This window comes from Lissotriton helveticus, chromosome 11 (genome assembly GCF_964261635.1).
Source record: "Lissotriton helveticus chromosome 11, aLisHel1.1, whole genome shotgun sequence".
NCBI classification, from domain to species: domain Eukaryota; kingdom Metazoa; phylum Chordata; class Amphibia; order Caudata; family Salamandridae; genus Lissotriton; species Lissotriton helveticus.
Window position 1 is genome coordinate 66,021,550 of NC_136072.1, and position 26,821 is coordinate 66,048,370.

General features: G+C 50.5%; 2 protein-coding genes across 3 annotated transcripts in view; one reads left to right on the top strand and one right to left on the bottom strand.

The window, feature by feature from the left end:
* LOC144791017 (cytochrome P450 2J2-like) overlaps nucleotides 1-26,821 on the top strand; it is a 381,495-nt gene that overhangs the window by 31,339 nt on the left and 323,335 nt on the right. For both annotated transcript variants that reach the window (XM_078665646.1, XM_078665647.1), the window contains exon 2: nucleotides 7,723-7,832. The gene's annotated coding sequence lies outside the window, so the exon portion shown is untranslated. The remainder of the gene's footprint in view (nucleotides 1-7,722; nucleotides 7,833-26,821) is intronic.
* On the bottom strand, nucleotides 12,696-13,580 carry LOC144791690 (uncharacterized). The gene has a single exon (XM_078666432.1). The coding sequence runs from the start codon at nucleotides 13,578-13,580 to the stop codon at nucleotides 12,696-12,698; it is 885 nt and encodes a 294-aa protein (XP_078522558.1).

A 26,821-nucleotide genomic window follows, 5' to 3' on the forward strand; every position in this document is an offset into this window, starting at 1 on the left:
TTTAAAGTACTTTGGTGACTTTCTTCTTGGGTTTCTGCACTCTTTTGTTGTCCATAATGCCTGCATTATTTGACAAATGCCCAGAGTGCTCCAGGAAGAAGGCCAAGTCAGACCCCCATGAGGTGTGCATCCTCTGCCTTCCCTCTTCCCACATCCCAGAGGAGTGTGTGATCTGTAGAGGCTTCTCTGGCAGGACCCTGAAGGACAGGAGGAAGATCAGACTTCAGGGACTTGAAGAAAGAAGACTGAAGGCTCAAGGTGGGTCTGGAGGGGCTTCTGCTGCCCATGCTGAGGCCTCTGGGGGGCTCCCCAGGGGCAGGAAGTCCAGCAAACGTCCAAGGTCTCCGTCTGGTTCAGTTGCTATGACCACGACGTCGAGAGGAAGTTCCCGGTCTCCCCAGGGCTCTGGGTCGAGAAAACGTCGCCCGTCGACGTCGAGGGACGTTTACAGGCTGCCGTCGAACCCGGTGTCGATTTCCTCGCCGTCGGCGTCGAGTGGACGGCATCGGAGGGCCCGGCGTCGGTGCTCGCCGTCGAGGCGACACCGCCGTTCGCCGTCGAAGGCACGGACATCGTCGTCGTCGAGGGGATCCTCGTCGCCGTCGAGACGGAAGAGGTCTCCGGCGCCGAAGAAGTCGACGTCGAGGCGATCGAAGAGGTCGACGTCAAGGCGATCCAAGAGGTCGACGTCGAGGCGATCGAAGAGATCGACGTCGAGGCGATCGAAGAGGTCGTCGTCGAGGCCGTCGAAGCGTCATCGCCCGTCGTCGAGGTTTAGAGGTTCGTCCATCTGGTCGGGGTCGACGTCGAGGCATAGAAGCCGGTCGACGCCGAGTCGACGTCTGAGCACCGATCTTCGACGTCAGGAGGTCGTAAGGACAGGCCCAGGACTGTGGGGGGCTCCCCGCAGTCAGGACAGGATGGTGGCTCGCCGGGAACGGCGTACTCCGAGGTGTATACCCCGAAGAAGCCTGCGGCACCATCTTCTTTGCCTCCTTTGCCTAGGGGCCCGCCTCCGAGGGCTTCGACCCCTCCTCCATTGCCTCCTCTACCGGCTCCACAGGCCATGGTGCCGGCTGTTCCTCCTCCCCCGGTTCCACCGAGATCGGTGTCGATGCCCAGGCTCCCGACACCTCCGAAGAAGACTCCTAAGTCGAAGGTTCTTCCTAAGCCCAAGACGTCCAACCCGGGGAGGCCGACGGAGCGTCCCAGACCCAAGAGATCGAGGTCACGCTCAGGGAGAAGGGACAGGTCTAGGACTGGACACGGATCCTCCTCGAGATCCAGGCATCGCCATAGGAGGCATAGGTCCAGGTCCCGTTCGGCCTCTGGGACCCGTTCCTACTCACCTACGTTGTCAGATTCACCGGAGACGAGGGTGTCCCCGATAGATGACATTGGCACGTTCCAGGAGGTTCTCCTGCGCGGGGCGGCGAAGTTGGGGATCAAGGTTACTTCTGTGATCTTTGAGACATTGCATAAGAAACACCTGTCTCGCCCCCTACTGCCTTTGGTGCCAGGGCTACTTGAGCCGGCGGAACAGCTCTTCCTTACGCCGGCGGTGGTGAAAGCTGCGCCTTACAGGCTCGTCAAGAAATACAGGGCTCCAGAGTCGGACCCGGCTTTCTTGCGAAAGGAGCCGGCGCCGGATTCGGTGATTGTGACGGCGGCTCGGAAGCTCCATGCCACCTCTCCTGCCTCCACTGTGCCTCCGGATAAGGAGAGCCGCTGGATTGACTCTGCTGGACGGAAGGCGTGTGGGACGTCCTCCACAACGATGAAGGCTTCCAGTGACTCGGCGTTGTTGGGTCGATATGACCGTGCACTGTGGGACTCCATGGAACAGTTTGCGGACCTCGTTCCGCGCGACCGGAGAGAGGACTTCATGGAGATCGTCCAGGAAGGGATGCTGGTTTCTAACCAGGCCATCAGCGCCGCGGCGGATATCTCCCTGCTGGCCGCGCATGGATACTGCCACGGTATCAATCAGAGACGCCATGCTTGGCTCCGGTTGACGTCGCTTAAGCCTGAAGCGCAACAACGAGTGGCAAATCTGCCGTTTTCCGGAGACACCCTCTTCGGGAAACACGCAGATGACGAAATGGCCAGGATGATGGCCGAGGCTGAAACCCTGACGGCGGTGGGCTTGGAGAAGCCCAAAGAAAAGAAACCCTACCGCCAGTTCCAACGACGGTTCGGGTCGCAGGGTCGAGGAAGGGGACAGTCTTCTGGGCAACATCAGCAGCAGCAACAACAGCAGCAGTACAGAAGACCCTTCCAAAAACGTCAGAGGGGTAGAGGTGCACAGCAGTCCTCTACCGCGGACAAGGGCCCGGCTGGGTCTCGACCCTGAGCGGTTACTTCCCCTTCGTCCGTTACCCGCTCCGGTGGGGGGAAGCGTTCAATTTTTTCTGGCAGAGTGGAGAAAAATTACTCAGGACAAGTGGGTGCTGAATATTGTTTGCAATGGATACAGTCTTCGTTTCACCAGCCCTCCTCCATCGATTCCTCCGGTCAGCTCGCAGTATCAACTGTGCGAGCTTCAGGCGGAGGCCGACATCCTGTTGAGGAAAAGGGCGATAGAGGATGTACCTCTGTCTCAAAGAGGAAAAGGTCTGTACTCTCGGTTCTTTCTGGTCCGCAAGAAGGACAAGGACGAGTTCAGGCCCATTCTGGACTTGCGACAGGCAAACAAATGGATTCGCAGAGAAAGGTTTCGCATGCTGTCGTTGCATCAGATTTATCCTCAGCTGCAACGGGGAGACTGGCTTTGTGCCATAGACCTACAGGATGCGTACTTCCATGTGCCCATTGCACAAAAACACAGGAAGTTCCTGCGATTTCAAGTCGGCACCAATCACTATCAGTACACGGTACTTCCGTTTGGGCTGAAGTCTGCGCCCAGGACATTCTCGAAGTGCATGGCAGTGGTAGCGGCGCACCGGAGGAAGAACATGGTGTTTGTCTACCCGTACCTGGACGATTGGTTGATCAAGGCCTCCTCCTTCTCGGAAGCTCAAGCACACTTCCAGAAGACGTGCGTTCTCTTGAACAAGCTGGGGTTGCACATCAACATGTCCAAGTCTGTTCCAACTCCGGTCCAGTGCATCCAGTACTTGGGAGCCTCCATCGATACGCTGTCGGCAAGCGTGTCTCCTTCGGAAGAGCGACGTTTATCACTCCTTCGGAAGGCTCAGGCTCTCATGTCCACTCCATCCACGACAGTGAGGACGGTGTCTTCTCTGCTGGGTTCGATGGCCTCTTGCATCTTCCTGACGCCACATGCGCGGCTGCACATGAGACCGCTGCAGGAGTGCTTGGAAGATCAGTGGGACCAGAGGAGAGGATCTTGGGACAACAGGATACGACTGTCTCTACATGCTCTTCAGTCTCTGAAGTGGTGGTGTTCAGCGGAGAATCTCCTCAGAGGGGTTCCCTTCCACAAGGACATTCCCACTCAGACTATCGTGACGGATGCTTCTCTCCTGGGATGGGGAGCGCACTCTGGAGACCTACAGATTCAAGGGACGTGGTCCCCGGCGGAGTCCACGTACCACATCAATTTCCTGGAACTCAAGGCTGTTCACTTGGCGCTGAAGGCCTTTCAACCGTCCTTCCGGACCAACTCTCTGCTTGTGCAAACGGACAATACGACCACGATGTATTACCTCAACAAGCAGGGGGGCTCGAGATCGCGCACTCTGTCTCAGGAGGCGCAGGCGATCTGGCATTGGCTTCTGGCTCGAGGACTCTCGATAACGGCCACTCATCTGCCAGGTGTGCAGAATGTTCAGGCAGACGAGCTGAGCAGACTGATTCAGGAAAACCACGAATGGGTCTTAAACGACGAAGTACTAGGAGAAGTCTTCGCAAGGTGGGGAACTCCAGACGTAGATCTGTTCGCCACCGCCGAAAACAGCAAATGCCGAGACTTCGCCTCCAGGTACTACCAGCCGGGGACGCTGGGGAACGCGTTATGGATCAACGGGTCGAACAGCTTTCTGTACGCTTTTCCACCCATTCCCCTGATTCCAGCGGTTCTCATCAAGCTCTCCCAATCCAGGGCGAAGATGATTCTGATTGCCCCGGAATGGCCCAGACAGTGGTGGTTCACGGACCTGCTTCACCGGTCTCTCCTTCCTCACATGAAGCTGCCGTGCAGGCCGGACCTTCTCACGAAGTTCGGGGGGCGGATGGTGCATCCCAACCTCTCGTCTTTGAGTTTGGCGGCATGGCTCCTGAAATAGTGCAATATGGCCATTTGAATCTCCCAGAGGATTGTATGGACATACCGAAGGAGGCTAAGCGACCTTCCACTAGGACTTCTTATGCTTACAAGTGGAAGAGGTTTTGCATCTGGTGCAAGTCTAAGAACTACGACCCTACGACATGCAAGGAAGATGTCATCCTTCCATATCTGCTACATCTGGCGCAGTCTGGCCTTAATGTCCATTCCATTAAGGTTCATCTGGCTGCTTTGACTGCCTACAGGAAATGCCCTTCACAGACTTCCTTCTTCCAGATCCCTGTGATCAAAGATTTTCTGGAAGGCTTGAAGAAAGTATTCCCTCCTGTCAGGCTTCCTTCGCCTTCATGGGACTTGAATGTGGTGCTGTCCAGGTTGATGAAGGAGCCTTTTGAACCTATTCATAAGGCTTCGTTGCAGCACCTGTCCTGGAAGGCGGCGTTCCTCGTGGCCATTACATCGGCCCGCAGGGTGAGTGAAATTCAGGCGTTGTGTTGCCAAGAACCTTATACTGTATTTCATGCTGCTAAGGTTGTTATGCGTACTCACCCTAAGTTTCTTCCCAAGGTTGTTTCTGATTTTCATATCAACCAGACTATAACTTTACCTACGTTTTTTCAGAATCCTTCATCTCCAGCGGAAAGGTCTTTGCATTCCCTGGATGTTAGGAGGGTGCTGAAATTTTATCTGGATAAAACCAGTGATATTCGTAGGTCAGACCAATTGTTCATCAATTATGGATCAGTCAGGACGGGTCTTGCGACCTCTAAGCAGTCTATCTCTAGGTGGATTGTGTCCTGCATACAGCTGTGTTACCAAAAAGCTAATAAGACCTTAGGAGGTAAGCCTAAGGCTCATTCCACCAGGGGCAAGGCTGCCACGACAGCATTGCTCCGTAATGTTCCGATTGCAGAAATCTGCAAGGCGGCCACTTGGAAGTCGGTTCATACCTTTGCTAGGCATTACTGCCTGGACACTGATGCTAGGGCAGATGCTCAGGTTGGACAGGCTTCGCTGCGAAATCTGTTCGCGCAATAGTGGTGTTGATTCTCTTTTCTCCACCGCCGCTTTGGTGTGGGGATGGGCTTGCCATTCTATTCACTAGATTATGACTATACACAGAGATCCCCTACTACAGAAGGAGTAGTTTCTGTCCTGTAACTCCAGTTCTGTAGTAGGGGTATCTCTGTTATAGTCATAAGCGCCCTCCCGCCTCCCCGGTGGAGAGAGAGAGACATATTCCTTTAAGGAATGCTACAGGTCTGGCGTGTTACGCCTCCAAAAAGAACTGAAAGTAAGTTGGACCTGCTATGCATTCTGGGATACTGGGAGAAGGTTCTGGAAGATTCTCTTAAAGGCACAGTATCCTGTTTTGAGCCACATAATGGCAGCCTATGGGGCTTGTCTGTCCAGGTTCTTCTCTCTATCATTCCTGAGGGAGTTTTGCTATTAAAGCAATGGAAATCTGTACAGGCTTGTGCTGTTTTGTGGATTTTATGGTGGAATTTCTAGTTGAAGTACTGGACAGTGTAGCCTTTTTAGGCTGCATTATCTGTCTTTAAAATGTTCTCTTAAGTGTCTATGCATGTCTGCATTTTTTGACACTGTAAGAGATTATTTTTGATTGCTCCGGGGTCCACGCACATGGACGGGACTATTCACTAGATTATGACTATAACAGAGATACCCCTACTACAGAACTGGAGTTACAGGACAGAAACTACTCCTTCTCAATGCACTGATAATCTGATGTACTAAGGTGAAACGGTTCTGCATGTTAATGAATTATTAACAGACTTTATCATTCATTTTGCTGCAAGATATCTTTATATATGAAGGTGTTCCTTCCTTTCATTAATTTTAATTAACCTTTAAATAAATGCTTACCGGTTTATTTGACATATTTTTAATGTTAGTGCTGAGTTATGGAAGCATTAGCTTCCGCAACAAATAGTTCTCGCCAAATCACTGGAAAAGGGTTTACGACTCATGGATAAAAAAATAGTTCTCCAAATCACTGGAAAAGGGTTTACAACCTGATGGCCGGTCACCAGTGCTGAGCTGGTTATTGGAACGATCACATGATTCTGCTTAACAATTGGGGTTGACTTTCTCCTAACCACAGCCGTGTAGGGAGAAATTTCCTTTGGATTAAGAATGTATAATGTTCATATGCTGTGGTTTAGTGACATGGGGCTTATACTATCAGTCCAATTACAGGCTGCCATTTTGATCTGCACCAGTTACCTCTCCTTAGAAGCCTCAAATATGGACCCATTGATGGGGAAAGGCTATATGGCAAATTGTCACTCCTCCTAGGTCGCCAATAAACAGCATGAGCTGTGTGAGCATGGCAGTTAATTGAATTTAACCACAGGTTTCGTGGCTTAATCACAAGCCAAGTAGAAATTTGGCAATTATTTAAAGTCTGGTGGTTGGGATAGTCCTTCACAGACCTGGTGGATGTCCGACTGCCTTATTACAAATGCAGATGCAGAATAGCTTCTGGCACCAGTAATAATGCGGTCTTTTTTGTTAGTTTTGGTGGATGGAATACTCCTTCACAAAGATGATGGATGATCTGACTGCCATATTACAAAGGTTGGCGAAGGAACAACGCAGGGAAACAGGTTGCAAGCCATAACCACGCATTTTTACCATGCTTTTTTTACAATGTATGTTTTTATAATACATTATAGCTCTGGTACCTGTAATAATAAGGACTTATTTAGAGTCTGGTGGATGGGATACTCCTTCACAAACGTGGTGGACGTCCGACTGCCATATTACAAATACATTAAAGCTTCTGGTACCTGTAATAATAAGGACTTATTTAAAGTCTGGTGGATGGGATACTCCTTCACAAACGTGGTGGACGTCCGACTGCCATATTACAAATACATTATAGCTCCTGGTACCTGTAATAAGGACTTATTTAGAGTCTGGTGGATGGGATACTCCTTCATAAACGTGGTGGACGTCCGACTGCCATATTACAAATACATTATAGCTTCTGGTACCTGTAATAAGGACTTATTTAGAGTCTGGTGGATGGGATACTCCTTCACAAACGTGACAACTAACACTCCCCAGCACACGTCGAGTACAAGTAAAACTTTTCAATTAAGCAGTGTACTTAATCAGCACAATTAATATAAAATAAACAAGATTCTTTTTTCTGTCTTCTCAGTTGTTTAATAGCGTAGATGCCTGAACGGTTAACATTTGACCACAGACGCGATAGTGAATCCCTGTTGAAAGTATTTTAAAAGGATCAACGTGGGGTTGACTTGACACATGGTTTTTTAGTTGGGAAATACTTTATGTGACCTTATAGAACAGGATTTTATCATGTCTAATAATAGTAATGAATGGGCACCATGAGCATATCGGGTAGGGTTGGACATGATTTAATATATCATGGTTTTGTCACAGCAACAGTGATTTACTTATCTCTGTTCATGATATTTTTACAGCTTTTGGAGACGGGACATACCGAGATTCCTGGACATTTATAGAAATACGAAATTTGGGACGCCGCCAGGACTGAAACCCTTTGTGGGTTAGAAATGTCACCACGATTTCAGTAGGTACATTTTGGATCTACACTTATAAAGAATATGAATGCAGTGGTTTGATGAATTGTTTTCTTACTTGCAAAATTGTTTTTGTCTTGACTTACAGGTCTTCTACTGAGAAGATATAGGTATTTATGGCGCCTTTGCGTGCCCAGGGTTTATATGGTCGACATCGTGATTTTCTCACCAACACGTCTCTCTCTCTCTCTCTCTCTCTCTCTCTCTCTCTCTCTCTCTCTCTCTCTCTCTCTCCTCTCTCTCTCTCTCTCTCTCTCTCTCTCTCTCTCTCTCTCTCTCTCTCTCTCTCTCTCTCTATATATATATAGATATATATGAAAAATTGCTCTAATAATCTTTGGTTGGACACATGTTCAATCCCTAAACTAGGATTTACCTTCACCACTTCTAGTTACTCACATGATCTTTGAATTATCACGTTTTGGTGAGGTGTGATGTGCATTTGCATATCAGTTTCAATAGGTTTTCGTCTCCATTTTTCTTGGGTTATAGACACATTTAGGTACCCTCTTCTTCCTTAACTATTGATATTCATCGGCTTTGCATGGCAATTCCACCTTGTGCATGCATTTTGACTTTCCTAAAATATCTTTGGTTTTGGATGGTGTAGTCCATGCACTACAGAATCTAGGGGAATACAATGGTGTATTTTTATGTGTTTATACTCATACAGCCTTGAACAAGTCGCGGGGTAACCTCCCTGTATGCGAAGAAACGCGCGTTGGCTGTTTGAGGCTGGTTGAAGATGTACGCTATTAAACAACCGAGAAGAGAGAAAAGAATCTTGTTTATTGTATATTACTCAGACTCTCCAGCTTATCGCGATTTCGCGATTCGCAAAATAATCGTGAAATCGGCAGAGGAGCGCGATTACCGCGATTTTTACCTTTCTGGCCGCGAAAAAGGTCTCCAGGAGGCATAAAAAAAAAATCCTTACATCTTATTGGCTATATGCGCACACGTCACTACGTGGCGCCGTACAGCTTGTAAATACCTGCCTGCTTCTTACTGCGGCCAGCATTAGGGATTGCAGAAAAGAAATGCAAAGTACATTCTTGTCACTGGGCCCTGCCCATTGACACGATTGTACACATTAAGAGGCTGCATTCTCAGCTGCGCATGCCTCTCTGTTTTACCCCTCGCCGTGATGGCATCCCTCCTCTTACTAGACTTCTTCCCACTTCTCTTGCTGTCTCTGAGGCAGATTGGAACAGGTCGGAGATAACTGAAAATAAAAGTCTTTACGAGCTGCTGGGACTGAAGCCAGACAGTATGAACGCATTACCTTTTCTGCCAGCGTGCAGTGTAAAAAGGCTGTAGAGTTGGTGAAAAGTTCAATAAGCATTGATAAAGTCAATGTTTTGGGCTTCTATATAATGAAAATAAGTTTAATTTGCCGCTTAGATGCAAGTAATGTGTTTTATTCGACACATAATTTATGATTTTATTACATTGAATCGCTCATCCTCGTAGTTGCTTCAGTGCGCTCCTTCAAACAGTTTTCTCATGGTCTAATAAAGTTGAAAAGTGTAAAACTATTCAAATGCAGAGATGGTGGAGAGTGTATTTCTAAACACCTGTTCTAAATTTTCTGAAGATAGTAGTGACAATTTCTGAATAATAGGCCACGTTAAAATATTCTTGGAGAAGACCTGTGAATTTTCGTGGGTTTCTCTACAAATTTTAGAAACAAACGTTTTTCATATTTGTGGTGCGGTTCAGGACTTTTAAAAACAATTCTAAGATCCTGTGGGAGAGGACAGACCTAGGCCATCTCTCAGCTGTTCAGAGCTCTCGCTACTTACCTCTGGAAAAGTCTATTCTGTCTATGGAAAATAGGCTTGGCACACATAAAGAGCTGTCAATTGCTTTGTCCAAACGCTTTCATAGACATAATGAGCAGACTGTCCTACACAGGGGAAACGAGTGGTTGGAGATCACTGTACCACCCTATGCCAAGCTGACCCTCACAGATCATCAAGATAATTGAGAGGAAACTGACAAACGCGGCCCACTGGGATGCAGTTTGCATGTCCCTTCTGAGCATTTATTTGCCCCAGTAAATTAATGCACACAGGTAACATATCTTGCACTTGTGCCTTGGCTGTGGAAGCCGAATGTGTCACAGTGACGATGAGGGGTGGGCTTTGTTAGAAAGAATCTTAAGTCCGGCAGGTGAAAGGTTTCAATCCTAGAAGCAATAGGTTCCAGTTTGCCATTTGGTAAGAGGGGAGTGGAACACAAACATTTTGGAGAGGCAGGGGGGCATGGGAAAACATGAGGTCTGGGGGGGGGGCAGTTGGCATAGGTAGGGGGTTTATTACAGTGAATGCTAAGACAGTCTTGCAGTAACCCCATGCTGCAGAAAGATCGATGGCTTGCTTTATGCACCCACTGCACAAAACTCCTCCCCACCCCAGGTGTTCCATCCTACTTAAAGCCCTGTACACACCCCTCTGCTGTTACTTAATTGTGGACTTCATTCAAAACCTAAGTTACGTGCAGATGGAGACGTGCAGATTGGTAAAGAACAGTCACTCCGGCTCCGAGGAAAACACTCCTCTTGGCCCACAGGTGTAGCACATTCTGGATGGGTCCAGTAGTCAGCAGTGCACCGGCAGGGGTGCATTCATGGGTGCTAAAAGTAATAGGGCCCCCTCTCCCGAGGTGTAGATGGGAGCTGTGCTTCTGCAGAGCAACAAACTCTTTAAACATGCCTATTTCACAGTGGAAAACTCAGATAAATCACTTTACATTGATTTAAGGCTGAAAAGAAATGATTTCAAGTAAAATGAAGTGCCGCAATAATGCCGCTAAATTTCCATTTTTTTGCCGATAAATTTGCAAATCTATGCCACAATATCTTGGGGGGTCTGATTACTTGTGCTGATTAAGTAAACTGCTTAATTGAAAAGTTTTACTTGTACTCGCCGTGTGCTGGCGGCTGCTAGTTGTTTGTGTTGGCCCAGGCCTATCTTGGGAAGGTTGGTGGTTCTCACCTTGCTGCACTGTCACGTGAACTAATCGTATCCTGATACTGTACTGTGTGATTCTTCCTAGTGGCGCCATTTTCCTAAACCTAATACCACTGTCCGGATTTCCTTCACAAATGTGATTGATGCCCTGAGTTTTGTATTACAAATACATTATAGCTCTGGCACCTGTAATAATAAGGACTTATTTAGTCTGGTGGATGGGATACTCCTTCACAAATGTGTTGGATGTCCGGCTGCCTTATTACAAATACATTATAGCTTCTGGCACTTGTAATACAGGGGATGGGCTATCCACTGTGTTTTGATTGAGTAGCCTGTCCACCAAACTCTAAATACAGCCCTTAGTTCTAGAAAGTCTACTAATCACCCAGTCTGCAGGCTCAATGGTCCCTTTGGTGAAAGCTTTGGTGGCACTCGATGGTGCCAGTGGTGTCTGAATCCTAGAAATGAAGGAAAGACCCACAAAGTCTGCTTTAAAACCGACAGATTTCATGGACTGTGACTGCCACCTTTTTGCAATGCCACATTGTAAGTGCAGTTGGAGGAATGAAACCCCACCCACTGAGAGTTTTTAATTCTGTGTAAACCCTCCTCTATTTTTAAATTGTTAGTAGTGATGATTTTTTTAATGAAACTGAAGTAATACTTGGTAAATTGTCTTATGCATTCTTTTTATGTCTGTACTTTTATGATATATTAATCGAATAAAGTATTACAACAAGATGTAACTAGAAAGAACATGTGGCAGGTTAGCTTTTGTTGGCCCTTCATTTGCCTTTTCATGTAAACAAATGTCTAATGGGATGTAGTGGACTGGAAGGAATGGCTGCCAACCATTTGCAACATACATGGCTAGAATTAATTTTGAGTTGCGAGACTGCTTCCTAGCAGACTTCTTGAAAACCGATTTGCACTGATTTGATAATCACAATAAAAGCATTGCCTCAGGTTACATTTCACACACTTTTATTCTCAATGTCAATAGTGATTTTAAGGCATTTGTTCAATGCCTTCTCTCTTCAGTGTTTCTTCCTTGTCCTCCCCTTAATCACATTATAGCCACATTAACAATCCCATATGAATATAGGTTGGGCCATTTTATGGAACTTAAATCATTTTCAAGTAGTGTATGATGCCACCTGTTTGATAATGTCAAAATGTGAGGAAAACAAGAACAAATAAACTATCTAGTCTGATATATAATTAGTTCAGTTAAACCAACCTCAACCGGATGAAAGCATGCGCTATCAATTTGTTCCCACAAGAATTTTTAATCTCCCAATTTCCTACCTGAAGCCCGTTTAACATACCACAAATTCCAGTTTTCTTATACATTGCAGTTCCAAAATTCAAATTATAAAACATCATAATGGACAAGGGGTCTAATCTTTTTGTTGAGACCCTACGGGTCTAAAGAGTCTAAACATGTATCTAAAATGACGTCTTTGGTCGTACTCCTACTGTTTAAAGAACTAACAAAGTATAATTGCTCTAAAATTCGATCATTTGCCACCACCAATAACCAAGTTTATTAAGAAGTATTTTAATGTTATATTCTGTCTTCCTCTCATATATACAAATGCCTATCAAGGTATTTTAGCATGCGTTTTTTTTTCTACAGTGTTTACATGAGAAATTATATCTCCTTTAATAAAATTCCTGCAATGGGAACAAATCCAAAGGGGTATTCTCCTCGTTTTTTCACAATGTTACACTTTGTGGGCCGAGCAAGTTTTTTGTGTTGTGGAAATGCCTCTTGGTTTGACATTGACATCTGATGACTTTGACATTGATGGAACCCAGTGCATCCTCCAATTTTGTATTCTCGTTTACTCTATGCTGGGTGGTTATTGTTCTTCACATGCGGAACAACCGCATCGTTGTAGAATTTTTCCAGCGTGGGCTCAGTCGCCTTCCCATCAAACTTACAGGAGCAATGGTGGTCTCCTTCTCAGTGAACACCACAAAGTCAGTCTTCTTGACGCCTGTGGTTGCCATCTGTGTCTGCACCTGTGTGTAGTATGGATGGTCTTTCTTGAGAGTGTAGGAACCACCAGCTGGGGTTAAGCAAAAGTTGTCATCTTTGCAGACTTCTCTTATTGTATGGTCTTTGTGTTTGTACGGGCACTTAACCTCAAGAAGGCTAATGGGCTTCCCAGTAGAGCTGTTCGTAACAACACCATCTGGAGTGGCAGCCAGCCAGGTCTTCTTTGGGTGAATGAAGGTACCACAATCTTCAACTTTGATGCCTACTCTTGAATTCCTGGACTTGAGGTGCCCATATTCCTGGACTGCCCTCTTTTCATTCTGAATTCCCCAGGATGTAGCTGGGGTCTGTATGACAGGACTCTGACCCACTACTGCCTTGAGATAAGACTGTGGCACCTCTGAACTCTTGTCATTCACAAAATGGCTATTGGCAATCTTGTGTGCTACAGAGGCCGTGATGCGGTTTTCTCGCCATTCATGCCATTTTGGGTTGTCTCGTTGACCCCCTGTTTCCTTCTCTATTGCTTTGACTGCCTTCCCCAGGGTCTTATTGGACGGTGTTGCTCTGCTTGTTTGATGTGATTGGGCACTTCCAGCAGGCGTGTAAGAGGGAGCAGACTTGGTGGCACCCTTAGAGTGGGTAACCTGAGCTCTGTGCATGCCCGTTGAGGAGGATGTTGTTGTCTTTGTCCTTCCTGAAGCTGGGTTAGACGTTGTAGAGCCTGGTTTGAATGTTGGGGCCCTGGCACCCATCAAGGAGGATCTGTTTCCCCCTCTGGCAGGCGTGTAAGAGGGAGCAGACTTGGTGGCACCATTGGAGTGGGTAAACAGAGCTCTGCGCATGCCCATTGAGAATGATGTTGTTGTCCTTGCCCTTCCTGAAGCTGGGTTAGACGTTGTAGAGCCTGGTTTGAATGTTGGGGCCCTGGCTCCCATCAAGGAGGATCTGTTTCCCCCTCTGGCAGGCGTGTAAGAGGGAGCAGACTTGGTGGCACCATTGGAGTGGGTATACAGAGCTCTGCGCGTGACCATTGAGAATGATGTTGTTGTCTTTGCCCTCCCTGAAGCTGGGTTAGACGTTGTAGAGCCTGGTTTGAATGTTGGGGCCCTGGCTCCCATCAAGGAGGATCTGTTTCCCCCTCTGGCAGGCGTGTAAGAGGGAGCAGACTTGGTGGCACCATTGGAGTGGGTATACAGAGCTCTGCGCGTGACCATTGAGAATGATGTTGTTGTCTTTGCCCTTCCTGAAGCTGGGTTAGACGTTGTAGAGCCTGGTTTGAATGTTGGGGCCCTGGCTCCCATCAAGGAGGATCTGTTTCCCCCTCTGGCAGGCGTGTAAGAGGGAGCAGACTTGGTGGCACCATTGGAGTGGGTATACAGAGCTCTGCGCGTGACCATTGAGAATGATGTTGTTGTCTTTGCCCTTCCTGAAGCTGGGTTAGACGTTGTAGAGCCTGGTTTGAATGTTGGGGTCCTGGCACCCATCAAGGAGGATCTGTTTCCCTCTCTGGAGGCAGCACTTACAGAGCGGCTCATTGTTTAAGGTAATTCTGTCAAAGAAAACAGAAATCTCAAACTTTAGAAAAGATTACAGCAACTCATAAGGAACAACTAATTGACATCAACAGAGAAAGGAAACAACGCATCAGATTGTCAGAGGTTTTAACATTGTAAAATATAAATTAAACAACAAGATAGCAAGGAATATTCAAGATTTTGAGCTATTCCTTATGGGCTGAAGGAACCATGTACATTATTGAATACATTACTTACTGGTAATCTTCATTACCCGAAACTTTAGAAAGGATTATACAGCAACTCATGAAGAACAACTAATTGACATCAACAGAGAAAGGGCCAAAAGATTTTTAAATAAACTTTTTTTCAAACTAAACAAGTTAGCAAGTAGCTTAAGCACACAGGCTGGAGGGAACATGGCGGCTTGCAGGTAGTGCTGGCCGGTAGCACTCTTACCTCTTTGGTGAATTAAGGCACGCTATGTGAGTGTGCACGACAAAAAACAAGGGATTCTGACTTCAAGGAGAGGGAAGTTTCGGCAGTGGTCTTGGTCCTATGCAGTACTCATGACAAGCCCATGATCAGCTTTGGTCGATACTTGCCAGCGTGGAGCGGGTTTGTGGGCGGAGGCAGCATCACGGCTCTGCAGAGACTGGTGAGACTCAGCTAGGATCTGTTTCAGGGGCATTCCCAGCCGAGCAGACATCGGCTGGGAAAGCTGAGCTTAGTTAGCTGCCCTCATCTCGACAAACAGTTAGGGCGCATTTTGGATCCAGAAGGGAAAATGCTGTGGTATAAAAAAAAAACTCGTGCCTCCTCCAGCTCTCCTGCTTCAGGAAGGAAGGCAGGTAAAAGGGGAATCCACGCCAGGGTGGGGCAGGCAGATTTGGAACAAAGCAACCTCGAAGGGCAAACAAACAGGTATGCGTTAAGAAATAAGCATATCTGGGCGAGAGAGAGTCAGGCGCTCTAGTTCATTTACCATCAGCCTGGCCTCCAAAAAGCAAAGCGATAATCAGGAAAACCCTAATATCATAAGAAGTAGAGTTCGTTCAAACGAACAAGGACACAGAATGTGAAATGAGCAGCACAACTTGGGCATCAAAGGAGATAACGGACCTCATCTTTTCCACACGAACAGACTTTGCAGCATGGGGTATAACACTAGTTTACCCAACTCCAATAAAGTATCCATACCCTCTACTAAACAGTGTGGCCCCCCCTAGTAACAAACAGAATAGGAAAAACATCTTCCATCTTAAGAGGAGCGAGAAATGAGACAATCATCCAACAAATAAGGAGGGAAACCGTGCCTAACAAGACAACAACAGGGCAACTTAATCAGCGGAGAATGACCAGGATTGGTCTTGGATTCCACAAGCATTGAATTCTCATCGCTCTTGATGGAATCAGTCCACGCCACATAGAGCAAGAAAGAAACATCGATGAATGTAAGAAAACTGAAAGGAAAATAAGTATCTGCTCTTGGAACGTACATGGTTTTAAAAACATGGAACAAGATCAAGAGACAATTGCCTTTCTGGGAACATTCGATTTAATATTCTTGCAAGAAACATGGAATGTTTCCCCCCGACAAATCATAGGATATGAAGAACACCATGTGATGGCTGAAAAAACTGCAAAATATGGACATCCAAGGGGGGGTTTGTCTACATATATAACTAACAACTTCACCTGGAAGTCCGAGATAATGGATTAAGGGGAAAATTGGATACAAATCATAAAGTTAGAATATATTTATTTATTTATTTATTTCAAAAGTTTTATATAGCGCTGGCTTGACCCGGAGGTATCAGAGCGCTTTACATGAGCATCAGATCATAGTTACAGGTTACATCGTTACAAAGGTTACATAGTTAGTACAGCATGGCCACATAGTAACTTGTAAGGTCGAGATAAACAATAAGCACAAATACGAAAGGGGAAAAGCAGGCAAGGTGATATAAACAACTCACAAAAGAAGGCTGGTGGAAGCTATTGATTCTAAACGTTTACATCCACCCACAGAAGTCTACAAAAATCAAAAAACTGTCAGAATTAATAAATTAATAAACTTAATAAAAGAATTAATAACAGAATTAATAAACTTAATAAAAACATTACAAATAACTCACCAATCCTACAGGATGCTGATTACAGGTGATTTCAACAGTAACCTGACCAGAGTCAAGAATAATAAAAGAAATATCCAAAAAATAAGGAACGATCTAGATTCTTTGGGACTTCTGACGCTGAACGGAAACATAAAGGGCGACCAACCCGCAAAAAACACCTACATATGCGGAAATAAAAAATCCACAATAGACTTCACTCTAATTAGCAACGAGCTCTCACAGCAGGTCAATCATTTTTGCATCATACCTCGTCCAGAAAGCGATCACTTTCCGCAAGAAACAATACTGAGTTTAAACATCGAACATAAAGCGAGTATCGTGTCGCTAGCTATAATCCCGGAAGTTAACAATCTCAGGAAACTCAAATGGAGAGGCAACATAACAAACGAAATAATGGAATTTGTGTACACACTCGCAGAAACCCCAGCGGCCCTGGAACACCACAATCTCGCAAAAAATTGGGAGAACCTACACACACACACTTGCTAGAAATATTCCCCGCAAAAGCAGTAGTAAATCCTACATATGACATCTATAAACAGCTGTTGGACCCGGCCTCGTGGCGTGGTCCTACCCCTCCCACATGGCGGGCTCAGGACGGCACCGGCCTCCGTCGACCCGCCGTCAACCCCCCTGAACACGAACCATCGACGAGAGCAGCCCCCCTGGCAACCCACGGCTCTCCCCTCTGGGACCCCGGCAGACCCTGCTCGCCAACACTGCCGGTCTGGCGACCATGCCAGGCCACCCTTTCCGGCCCGACTCCATCTTGGGCCCATCACGTCCCGAGCACCTGGCCGCAGCCATCCCTGGCCCCGGCCCCAGCGAAGCCTCGACATCGAGGCACCAAGATCCTCCCAGGTGGTAGAGTGGCCACTTGACGGATCCCGGAGGAGGGGAGTTTCGATGGGCCTCCAGCCGTCCCCGGACGCCTGGTATCGATCGCCCTCCAGCCTCCCTGGGCACTGGCTCCACCCCCCTGCTGGGTGTCTGGACACCTTCATCCCGGCCCCTCTGACCCCCAGGCACGAGGGTCCGGACATCAAAGGACTCCAGTCCTATATCTAGGCCAGCCCTGTAGTAGGACTCCAGTTGTATCTTGGAGTCGAAGCCCTGCTGACCTTGTCGCGGCTGATCCTGATCCGAACTCATGCCCTGGAACCTTCGAGGCCCTGCTGACGCTGTCGCGGCCTGACCGAACTGAACCATCTTCGAGGCCCTGCTGACGCTGTCGCGGCCTGACCGAGCTGAACCATCTCCGAGGCCCTGCTGACGCTGTCGCGGCCTGACCGAGCTGAACCAACCTTCGAGGCCCTGCTGACGCTGTCACGGCCTGACCGAGCTGAACCAACCTTAGAGGCCCTTCTGACGCTGTCGCGGCCTGACCGAACTGAACCATCTTCGAGGCCCTGCTGACGCTGTCGCGGCCTGACCGAACGGAACCATCTTCGAGGCCCTGCTGACGCTGTCGCGGCCTGACTGAACTGAACCATCTTCGAGGCCCTGCTGACGCTGTCGCGGGCTAACCGAACTGAACCATCTTCGAGGCCCTGCTGACGCTGTCGCGGCCTGACCCACGCTGAACTATACCACGGCCCTGCTGACGCTGTCGCGGCCTGACCCCGTGAACTATCCACGCACCAGTTGGTGCCAAGACTGTCCCGCTACCCCCTTACTCCCGAAACCAAGACTTTACGGCTCCCTCGATCCCTGCCTACTAACCGGCCAAGAACGTGCCTTCATTTTATTATATAAAGATACTTGTGAATATTCCTTCGTGTGGTGTCCATCTGTAGTAGTGTGATTGCTCAGCTGTTACGATTGTAGGAGAGGAGCCTCGCCAAGGAGGCCTCCCTACGGCGCTCGGCCTATTCCATAGAGAGGTGGGTCTCGGGGCGGACAGTCAGACATCTTCTGTCTCCCCTGGGATCGCCTTTCTAACATTGGTGGCAGGCGACGGGATCTGAGCCCGCGCAAATCGTACAGCGAGTAACTCGCCACTACTAACAGAGACCCACAACCACGATGACTACTAAGGAAGCCGGAACGACCACAGAATTCCAGAAGGAACGATTAGAGGAGTACACCCATAAAGAACTCAAACAATTCTGCAAAGCCCTGGGTATCGCTACCACCAGACTAAGCACAAAAGACGATTTCAAAGACGCGCTGCAAACGTGGGTGGAGACCGGAGCGACCCCACCCCAGACTAACGATGACATTATCCTAGAAGTACCCCTGAGTACGGTCATAGCCCCAGTGGAAGAAAGAACCGCCAACAGAGAACCGGGCCTCTCCCACGAAGACGCCCGGGACCGAGAGAGGAGTCGGCTCCATGAACTCGAGCTCGCCCGACTCCGGCTGGATGGAGAACTTCAATTAGCAGAAAAGAAAATGGCCATTGAGCAACTACGATTAGAAGGAGATCTGGACGAGAGGCGGAGGCAAAGGGAATTGGAAGAAAAAAAGCTCACGTACAAACACGAGCGTGGCCTCAAAGAACTAGAAATCAAGGCCAAGATCGAAGAGGCTGGCGCCGCGATAACCCGGGACCCTCCACCTCCTGCCGACCCGAAGGTCCACATTCCCAAGGATATCGTCAAGGAATACTACAAGAATGACGATATCCAGCAATGATTCAAGGCGTATGAAGTGGCCATGACCGCGCACCGCATCCCGCGAAAAGATTGGGGTGCCGGCTTATGGGGGAGATTTGTCAGCGAAGGAAGAGACACCCTGCTCGAGCTGGCCGAGGACGTGATGTCCTCCTATGACCACATGAAGGACGCCCTGCTCACCCGGTATGGCCTCACCCCCGAGATGTACCGACAGAGGTTCAGAGACTGCAAAAAGATCCCCGGTACCACGTGGGTGGAGTACGTGAACTTTTATAGCCGGGCCCTGGAAGGATGGATCAAAGGCAGCAAGGTGTCCACCTACGAACAGCTGTTCGACCTCATCGTTTGGGAACACCTCTCCAACAACTGTTTTGTCGAGCTCAGACAGCATCTCCTCGACAGCAAGCTGACCGAGCCCCGGAAACTCGCCGTCGAGGCTGATCGATGGGTGAGCACCCGGGTCCCCCGGACCCTGATAGGAGAAACGGGACGGAACGGCCAGGGGCACCCCCGCCAGCGTGGCGGCGGAGGAGGCCAGAACAGGAGCCGAGACTTTCCGCTGGCCTCGGGCCGGAGTCCGCCTCGGGGGTCCCCCCGAATAAACCTTCGCCAACCCTGACCAGAAGAGGGCCCCCTCCAGCACGGCCGGGGCCCCGCCCGAACATTACTTGCCACAGATGCCAGCGGCCCGGTCACTATGCCAGTGACCCCCTCTGCCCCATGAACCAGCGCCCCGGCACCACCGGGCCTCCGACCCGCCAGTTCGCTGCTGCAGCCCTGGGGGAGGGGGGAGAAGAAGACGAAGAGGTCTACAATGAAGATCAGACCGAGTATGAACCGGCCGCCATGGCCCTAGCCTGCCTGGGCGAAAGAGACATGGTCCCCCAGGCCCGCTACCGAGCAACACTCAAAAATACCGTCAGTGGGTCCACATCAATGGACGGCGGACCGAAGCCCTCCGAGACACGGGAGCCAGTGTGACGGCCGTCCGCTGCCACTTGGTGACCCCCAAACAGATCATACCAAATGTGCGATGCCCCGTGAGGACCGCCGACAACTCCGAGACTCTGTGTCAGATGGCCCGAATCCCCTTCGAGTGGGGGGGTGTCGGGCACCCTCAAGGTGACTGTCCGGGACGACGCCCCTGTGGACTGCCTCCTCGGAAACGACCTCGAGAGCTCCCCCTGGGCCCAAGTCGAGCGGAGAGAACATCTAGGAATGATGGGACTACCAGAGTGGGTCTGCGCTACGACCCGATCGATGACTGCCCGGGCCCCGGCGGCAACCGAGGCTCCCCCGACTGAAGAGCCGAAGTGGACCGCGCCACCACCGCCCGCAGTCAGTGAAGAATCCGAGCCATCGGAGCATGACCGAGAAGGCAGCGCCGAACTCAGCGACATACCCGAACTAGCCCAATGGCGCCAGGAGGGTGGTCCCACCCGAGAACAATTCCGGCAGGAACAGAAGGCCTGCCCCTCCCTCGAGGGGACCCGGCAGCAAGCCACAGCCCAAGCCGCCGGGGACACCTCGGGGTCCCACTGGGTATACTTGGACCACGGCCTCCTATACAGTGAACAGAAAATTGCCGAGCTGGGGGCCAGCCGAGTGTTGGTGGTCCCCCTACGATTCAGAGACTTCCTCTTGAACCTGGCACACGATGTGCCCCTCGCCGGGCACCTGGGACAGGACAAAACTTACAGCCGCCTGGTGACCCATTTCTACTGGCTGAAAATGCGCAACGATGTGCATAACCACTGCCGCACCTGCCCGACATGCCAAGTCAGCGGAAAGAGCGGGGGGAAGAGGAAGGCCCCGCTCCAACCAGACCCCCCAGGATATAGCGGCATACACTTGCAAATTTAGCGGCACAAAAATGGAAATTTAGCGGCACAAAAGTGGAAATTTAGCGGCATTATTGCGGCACCTTATTTTATTTGTAATCATTCTTTTTCAGCCTTAAATCAATGTAAACTGATCTAACAGGGTATTCCACTGTGAAACTGGCATGTTTAAAGTGTCTGCGGCTCTACGGAAGCACAGCTCCAATCGGCACCTCGTGACATGAACTGGTGTGAATGACATGGACAGAGCTTTTAGTGCTTAATTTTTGTGTTACTTCCAAACTGGAAAGCTTTGGTTGTGACAATCACCCGTTAAAAAAAAAAATCCTTTTTTGATTTTTGTGTTGCGTGCTTCTCAAGCATTCGGCTGGATCTGCAGGGACAAGAGTGTTTTTCGGGTTACTTCTTTCCCCATACCCGCATGGATAGTATTAATTTTGTTGGCAAAAGTGCAGGCACAGAAGCTTGGGAACACTTCTGTAGTCCGTGTATTACATTTTTTCATTTCACCCTGTATCGTTATTTTAATTGGTAAATGCATACCCTCTGGCTAATTCCCCTGTGAACAAGATTAGTGGGGGAAACATCCTTTACAACGCAACTTTTACCACGCAGTGCCTTTACGACGCAACTTTTACAACGCAAACCATTACAACGCATTGCACTGGGGGGGCGCTGTAGGATAGGGAATAGGTTTAATATACTATCCAACACCTTCCCTTCTATTCACGGGGACTGGAGTTGGAATAGTAAATTAAACAATTCACTATCCAGTGCCCCAAAGCACTATGCGTTGTAAAAACCGCGTTGTAAAGGCATGCGTGGTAAAAGCATGCGTTGTAATGTCATACATCCGATTAGTGGATGTATGACAACTACTCCGATATGGTAGCCATCAGGCGCTGTCAGTGAAACAAGTGTCCCACACCGAGGCGCCAGTAGGAACTTGCTCAATTAAAACAGAGCCAGGAGAATCTGTGAATGTGCTGAGCAGCTGGGGACTCAAGATGGCAGCAAAGGAAACTCCCAAACACTGTGGGTACTGCAGCAGGCCAATGATGAATGAGGCAAACTGTTCCGCAAAAGGCAAAGCATGCTCAACATGGGGAGAACCATCTATTTTGATACGGTATGACAGATATCCATGGCACTCAATCCTCCACCAAGTGGCATGCAACACCATCCCAAAAATCAGTGAAACAGTGCCAGAACTGTCCTGAATGAATGAATGAAGGATCTAAGTACATGGCACAAGTCCTAAAAAAAGAAGTGGGGGGATGCTGTCACCGGAAGTGACGTCACTACAGGAAGTGACGTCACGAAAGGTGGCTTGCGCCATCGGCTCATTGCCTCCCCTCGCTCACCCCTTAGATGCGATTGCATCTGGGAAGATGTGAAGGCTGTATACCTATTTATTTTCGGTAGCGCTATAATGGCATATATGTCACTTCACAGCACTTCTTTAATGGTCAGAGGGAGAAACTGATTTATTTGCCAATAAAAACAACAACAAAAACAAGGAAATATAAATAAACTGTCTCATACGATCAAAACGTAAAATCTGACCCCACATCTTCATGAACTTGGAGAAAGTGTCTGGCAGTCGTATTTTCATCCCCGTTATCTCTTCCAAGCACTTGACTGCCTGGTGGAGGAGTTCGGTTCCCCTGAAATCTTTCATTTATTCCAAACAGCCGCCCATGCCAAGTGAGTTGTCTTTGAGTGAGGGGTGATTATCTACACTGCACTCTTTCCAGCTCGCCTCCCACCGCTCGCCGTGATAACACCATACCTGCCAGGCAAAGTCGCATCCCTAATGGAATCTATTCAGAGCGTCCGCCTGGTAAAATAAGTGACTCGACTCGAGCCCTGTCTAAGTAAGACAGTTTACATCTGATGTCAGCTTTGGGAGGAATATAACGAAAAACTTGTTACAGTCAAGGTCTGAATTTTTGATCTTAGCATCAAAAGGTAATCGTGTCCAAGTTCTTCGTCATACACACTGACCGAAGCAACCTTATCTGCTGCAAAGCTGTATAGTTTCCGGAACTTGATTAATGAAGCCTGGCCTCGGCGTGCTAATATGGATAAACAGGCCCGCCTGCAGAGCATCAGGGTTGGATACCAGCGCTGAAACTGTAGTGCAGCGAGGAAGCTGGTATTGGACGGCTGGGCGACGGCACGTAGTGACGTGTGCGCGCGCACAGCCAATAAACAGGCATTGTTTATTTTGATGACACATTTTGGCAAATATCGCGGCAATAATTGTAAATATCGCGGCTATCGCGGTAGTTGCCCGATTTCGGGATTTTTTCGTGAATCGCGAAATCGCGAAATTCTGGAGGGTCTGTCCAACCCTTTCCAGTAGTGACCACTCCCTTTGAGCGAGTGGGGATCGACATCGTGGGGCCCCTGGACCCCCGAACCTCGCAAGGGCATCGCTTCATCCTCGTCCTGGTGGACCATGCCACCCGCTACCCCGAAGCCATCCCCCTACGAACTATAACGGCTCCCGTGGTGGGCCGAGCACTGATGGGGATCTTCTCCAGAGTGGGGTTCCCCCGAGAAGTCGTGAGCGATCGGAGCACGAACTTTATATCAAAGTATATGCGGTCCCTGTGGCAACAGTGCGGGGTCACATATAAGTTCACCACCCCGTATCACCCCCAAGGGAATGGACTTGTGGAGCGGTTTAACCGAACACTCAAGGGGATGATCCAGGGCCTAGAAGAACCCCTCCGCCGCAAATGGGACGTCCTGTTGCCCTGCCTCTTGTTCTCCTATCGGGAGGTACCACAGAAATCCCTGGGGTTCAGCCCCTTCGAACTCTTGTACGGGCACCCTGTCCGAGGTCCCCTCAGCCTGGTCAAAGAAGGCTGGGAAACTACCGTCCAAGACGCACTGCCGGATGTCTACCGGTACCTCCTGACCCTCCGAAAGCCAGACTCGGAAGTTCCGGGCCCTTGCCGAGGCCAACCTTGAGGCCAGTCAGGAGGACATGAAACGCTGGTATGACCAGAACTCTTCATCCATCGAGTTCGAGCCGGGCCAGCAGGTCTGGGTCATGTCCCCGGTCGAACCTTGTGCCCTCCAGGACAAATGGTCGGGCCCCTTCAAAGTGATCGAGCGCAAGAGCCCCGTCACCTATCTCGTGGACATGGAGTCACCCCGAAACCCCCTCCGGGTTCTGCACGCCAACCGGCTCAAGCCTCATTTCGCCCACACAGAACTGAGCCTGCTGCTAGCTACCGATGATGGGGCCGAAGACGACTCCGAGCCCCTGCCCGACCTCCTAAGGTGCGCGGAGAAAGACGGCTCCGTCGAGGGAATTTCTCTCTCCTCCGACCTGACCCCCGCACAGCGCCGAGACTGCCAAGAGCTGTTGGGGCAATTTACGGACCTGTTCTCCCTCACCCCCGGGGTTACCCAGTGGTGTGTCCACGATGTCGACACCGGGGACAGCCAGCCAGTGCGACACCGGGCCTACCGAGTTCCCGACCGAGTTCGGGCCTGCATCCAGACAGAAGTTGCCAAAATGCTGGCCCTGGGGGTGGTCGAACCCTCTGACAGTCCCTGGGCCAGCCCAGTTGTCCTGGTCCCCAAAGCCCCCGCACCTGGCACCCCTCCAGAACTCAGTTTTTGTGTCGACTACCGGGGACTAAATACTGTTACCAGAACCGACGCACATCCCATCCCCCGGGCCGATGAACTAATCGACCGCCTGGGAGCCGCCAAGTACCTCAGTACCTTCGACCTCACAGCCGGGTACTGGCAGATCGGCCTCACCCCTGGCGCCCAGGAGCGATCGGCCTTCTCCACACCCGATGGCCACTTCCAATTCAAGGTGATGCCCTTCGGCATGAAAAACGCCCCAGCAACCTTCCAGAGACTGGTGAACAAGGTGCTGGCGGGGCTAGAAGAATTCAGCGCCGCCTATCTAGACGACATTGCAGTGTACAGCCTCCACTGGGCCGAGCACCTGAAGCACCTCTGGGAGGTCCTGACGGCCCTCCGGCGGGCCGGACTAACTGTGAAAGCCAGCAAGTGCCAAATAGGTCAAGGGTCCGTGACCTACCTGGGACACCAAGTGGGGAGCGGCCACGTGGCTCCCCTCCAACCCAAGATTGACACCATCGTGGCCTGGGAGCCCCCAGTCAGCCAGACAGCCGTCCGAGCCTTCCTGGGGCTCACTGGATATTATCGGCGCTTCATAAAGAACTATGGGAGCATTGTGGGTCCCCTCACTGAACTGACCTCGAAAAAGCGGCCACAGAAAGTACAATGGACACCCGCGTGCCAGGTGGCCTTCGAGACTCTGAAAACAGCCATGTGCACCGCCCCTGTGCTCCAAGCCCCTGACTACAGCCGGGAGTTCGTAGTCCAGACCGACGCCTCGGAGCACGGCATTGGGGCGGTCCTATCTCAGATTGACCCCGAGGGGATTGACCATCCTATGGCCTTCATCAGCCGACGGCTGCTGGCCAGAGAGCAGCGATGGAGCACCATTGAGAGAGAGGCCTTCGCCGTTGTGTGGGCCCTCAAGAAACTCAGGCCCTACCTCTTCGGCACCCACTTCCGGGTCCAGACTGACCACCGGCCCCTGCGGTGGCTGATGCAGATGCGTGGCGAAAACCCAAAGCTGCTACGATGGTCCATCTCCCTCCAAGGGATGGACTTCACTGTGGAGCATCGCCCTGGCAACGACCACGCCAACGCTGACGGCCTGTCCCGCTTCTTCCGCCTCGACGAGGCGAATACCCAGGAAGATGGGTGACTCTCCCCGCCTTCAGCTGGAGGGGACGTGTGTTGGGCCAGGCCTCGTGGCGTGGTCCTACCCCTCCCGCATGGCGGGCCCAGGACGGCATCGGCCTCCGTCGACCCGCCGTCAACCCCCCTGAACACGAACCATTGACGAGAGCAGCCGCCCTGGCAACCCACGGCTCTCCCCTCTGGGACCCCGGCAGACCCTGCTCGCCAACACTGCCGGTCTGGCGACCATGTCAGGCCACCCTTTCCGGCCCGACTCCATCTTGGGCCCATCACGTCCCGAGCACGTGGCCGCAGCCATCCCTGGCCCCGGCCCCAGCGAAGCCCCGACATCGAGTCACCAAGATCCTCCCAGGTGGTAGAGTGGCCACTTGACGGATCCCGGAGGAGGGGAGTTTCGATGGGCCTCCAGCCGTCCCCGGACGCCTGGTATCGATCACCCTCCAGCCTCCCTGGGCGCTGGCTCCACCCCCCTGCTGGGTGTCTGGACACCTTCATCCCGGCCCCTCTGACCCCCAGGCACGAGGGTCCGGACATCAAAGGACTCCAGTCCTATATCTGGGCCAGCCCTGGAGTAGGACTCCAGTTGTATCTTGGATTCGAAGCCCTGCTGACCTTGTCGCGGCTGATCCTGATCCGAACTCATGCCCTGGAACCTTCGAGGCCCTGCTGACGCTGTCGCGGCCTGACCGAACTGAACCATCTTCGAGGCCCTGCTGACGCTGTCGCGGCCTGACCGAGCTGAACCCTCTCCGAGGCCCTGCTGACGCTGTCGCGGCCTGACCGAGCTGAACCAACCTTCGAGGCCCTGCTGACGCTGTCGTGGCCTGACCGAGCTGAACCAACCTTCGAGGCCCTGCTGACGCTGTCGCGGCCTGACCGAACTGAACCATCTTCGAGGCCCTGCTGACGCTGTCGCGGCCTGACCGAACTGAACCATCTTCGAGGCCCTGCTGACGCTGTCGCGGCCTGACCGAACTGAACCATCTTCGAGGCCCTGCTGACGCTGTCGCGGCCTAACCGAACTGAACCATCTTCGAGGCCCTGCTGACGCTGTCGCGGCCTAACCCACGCTGAACTATACCACGGCCCTGCTGACGCTGTCGCGGCCTGAC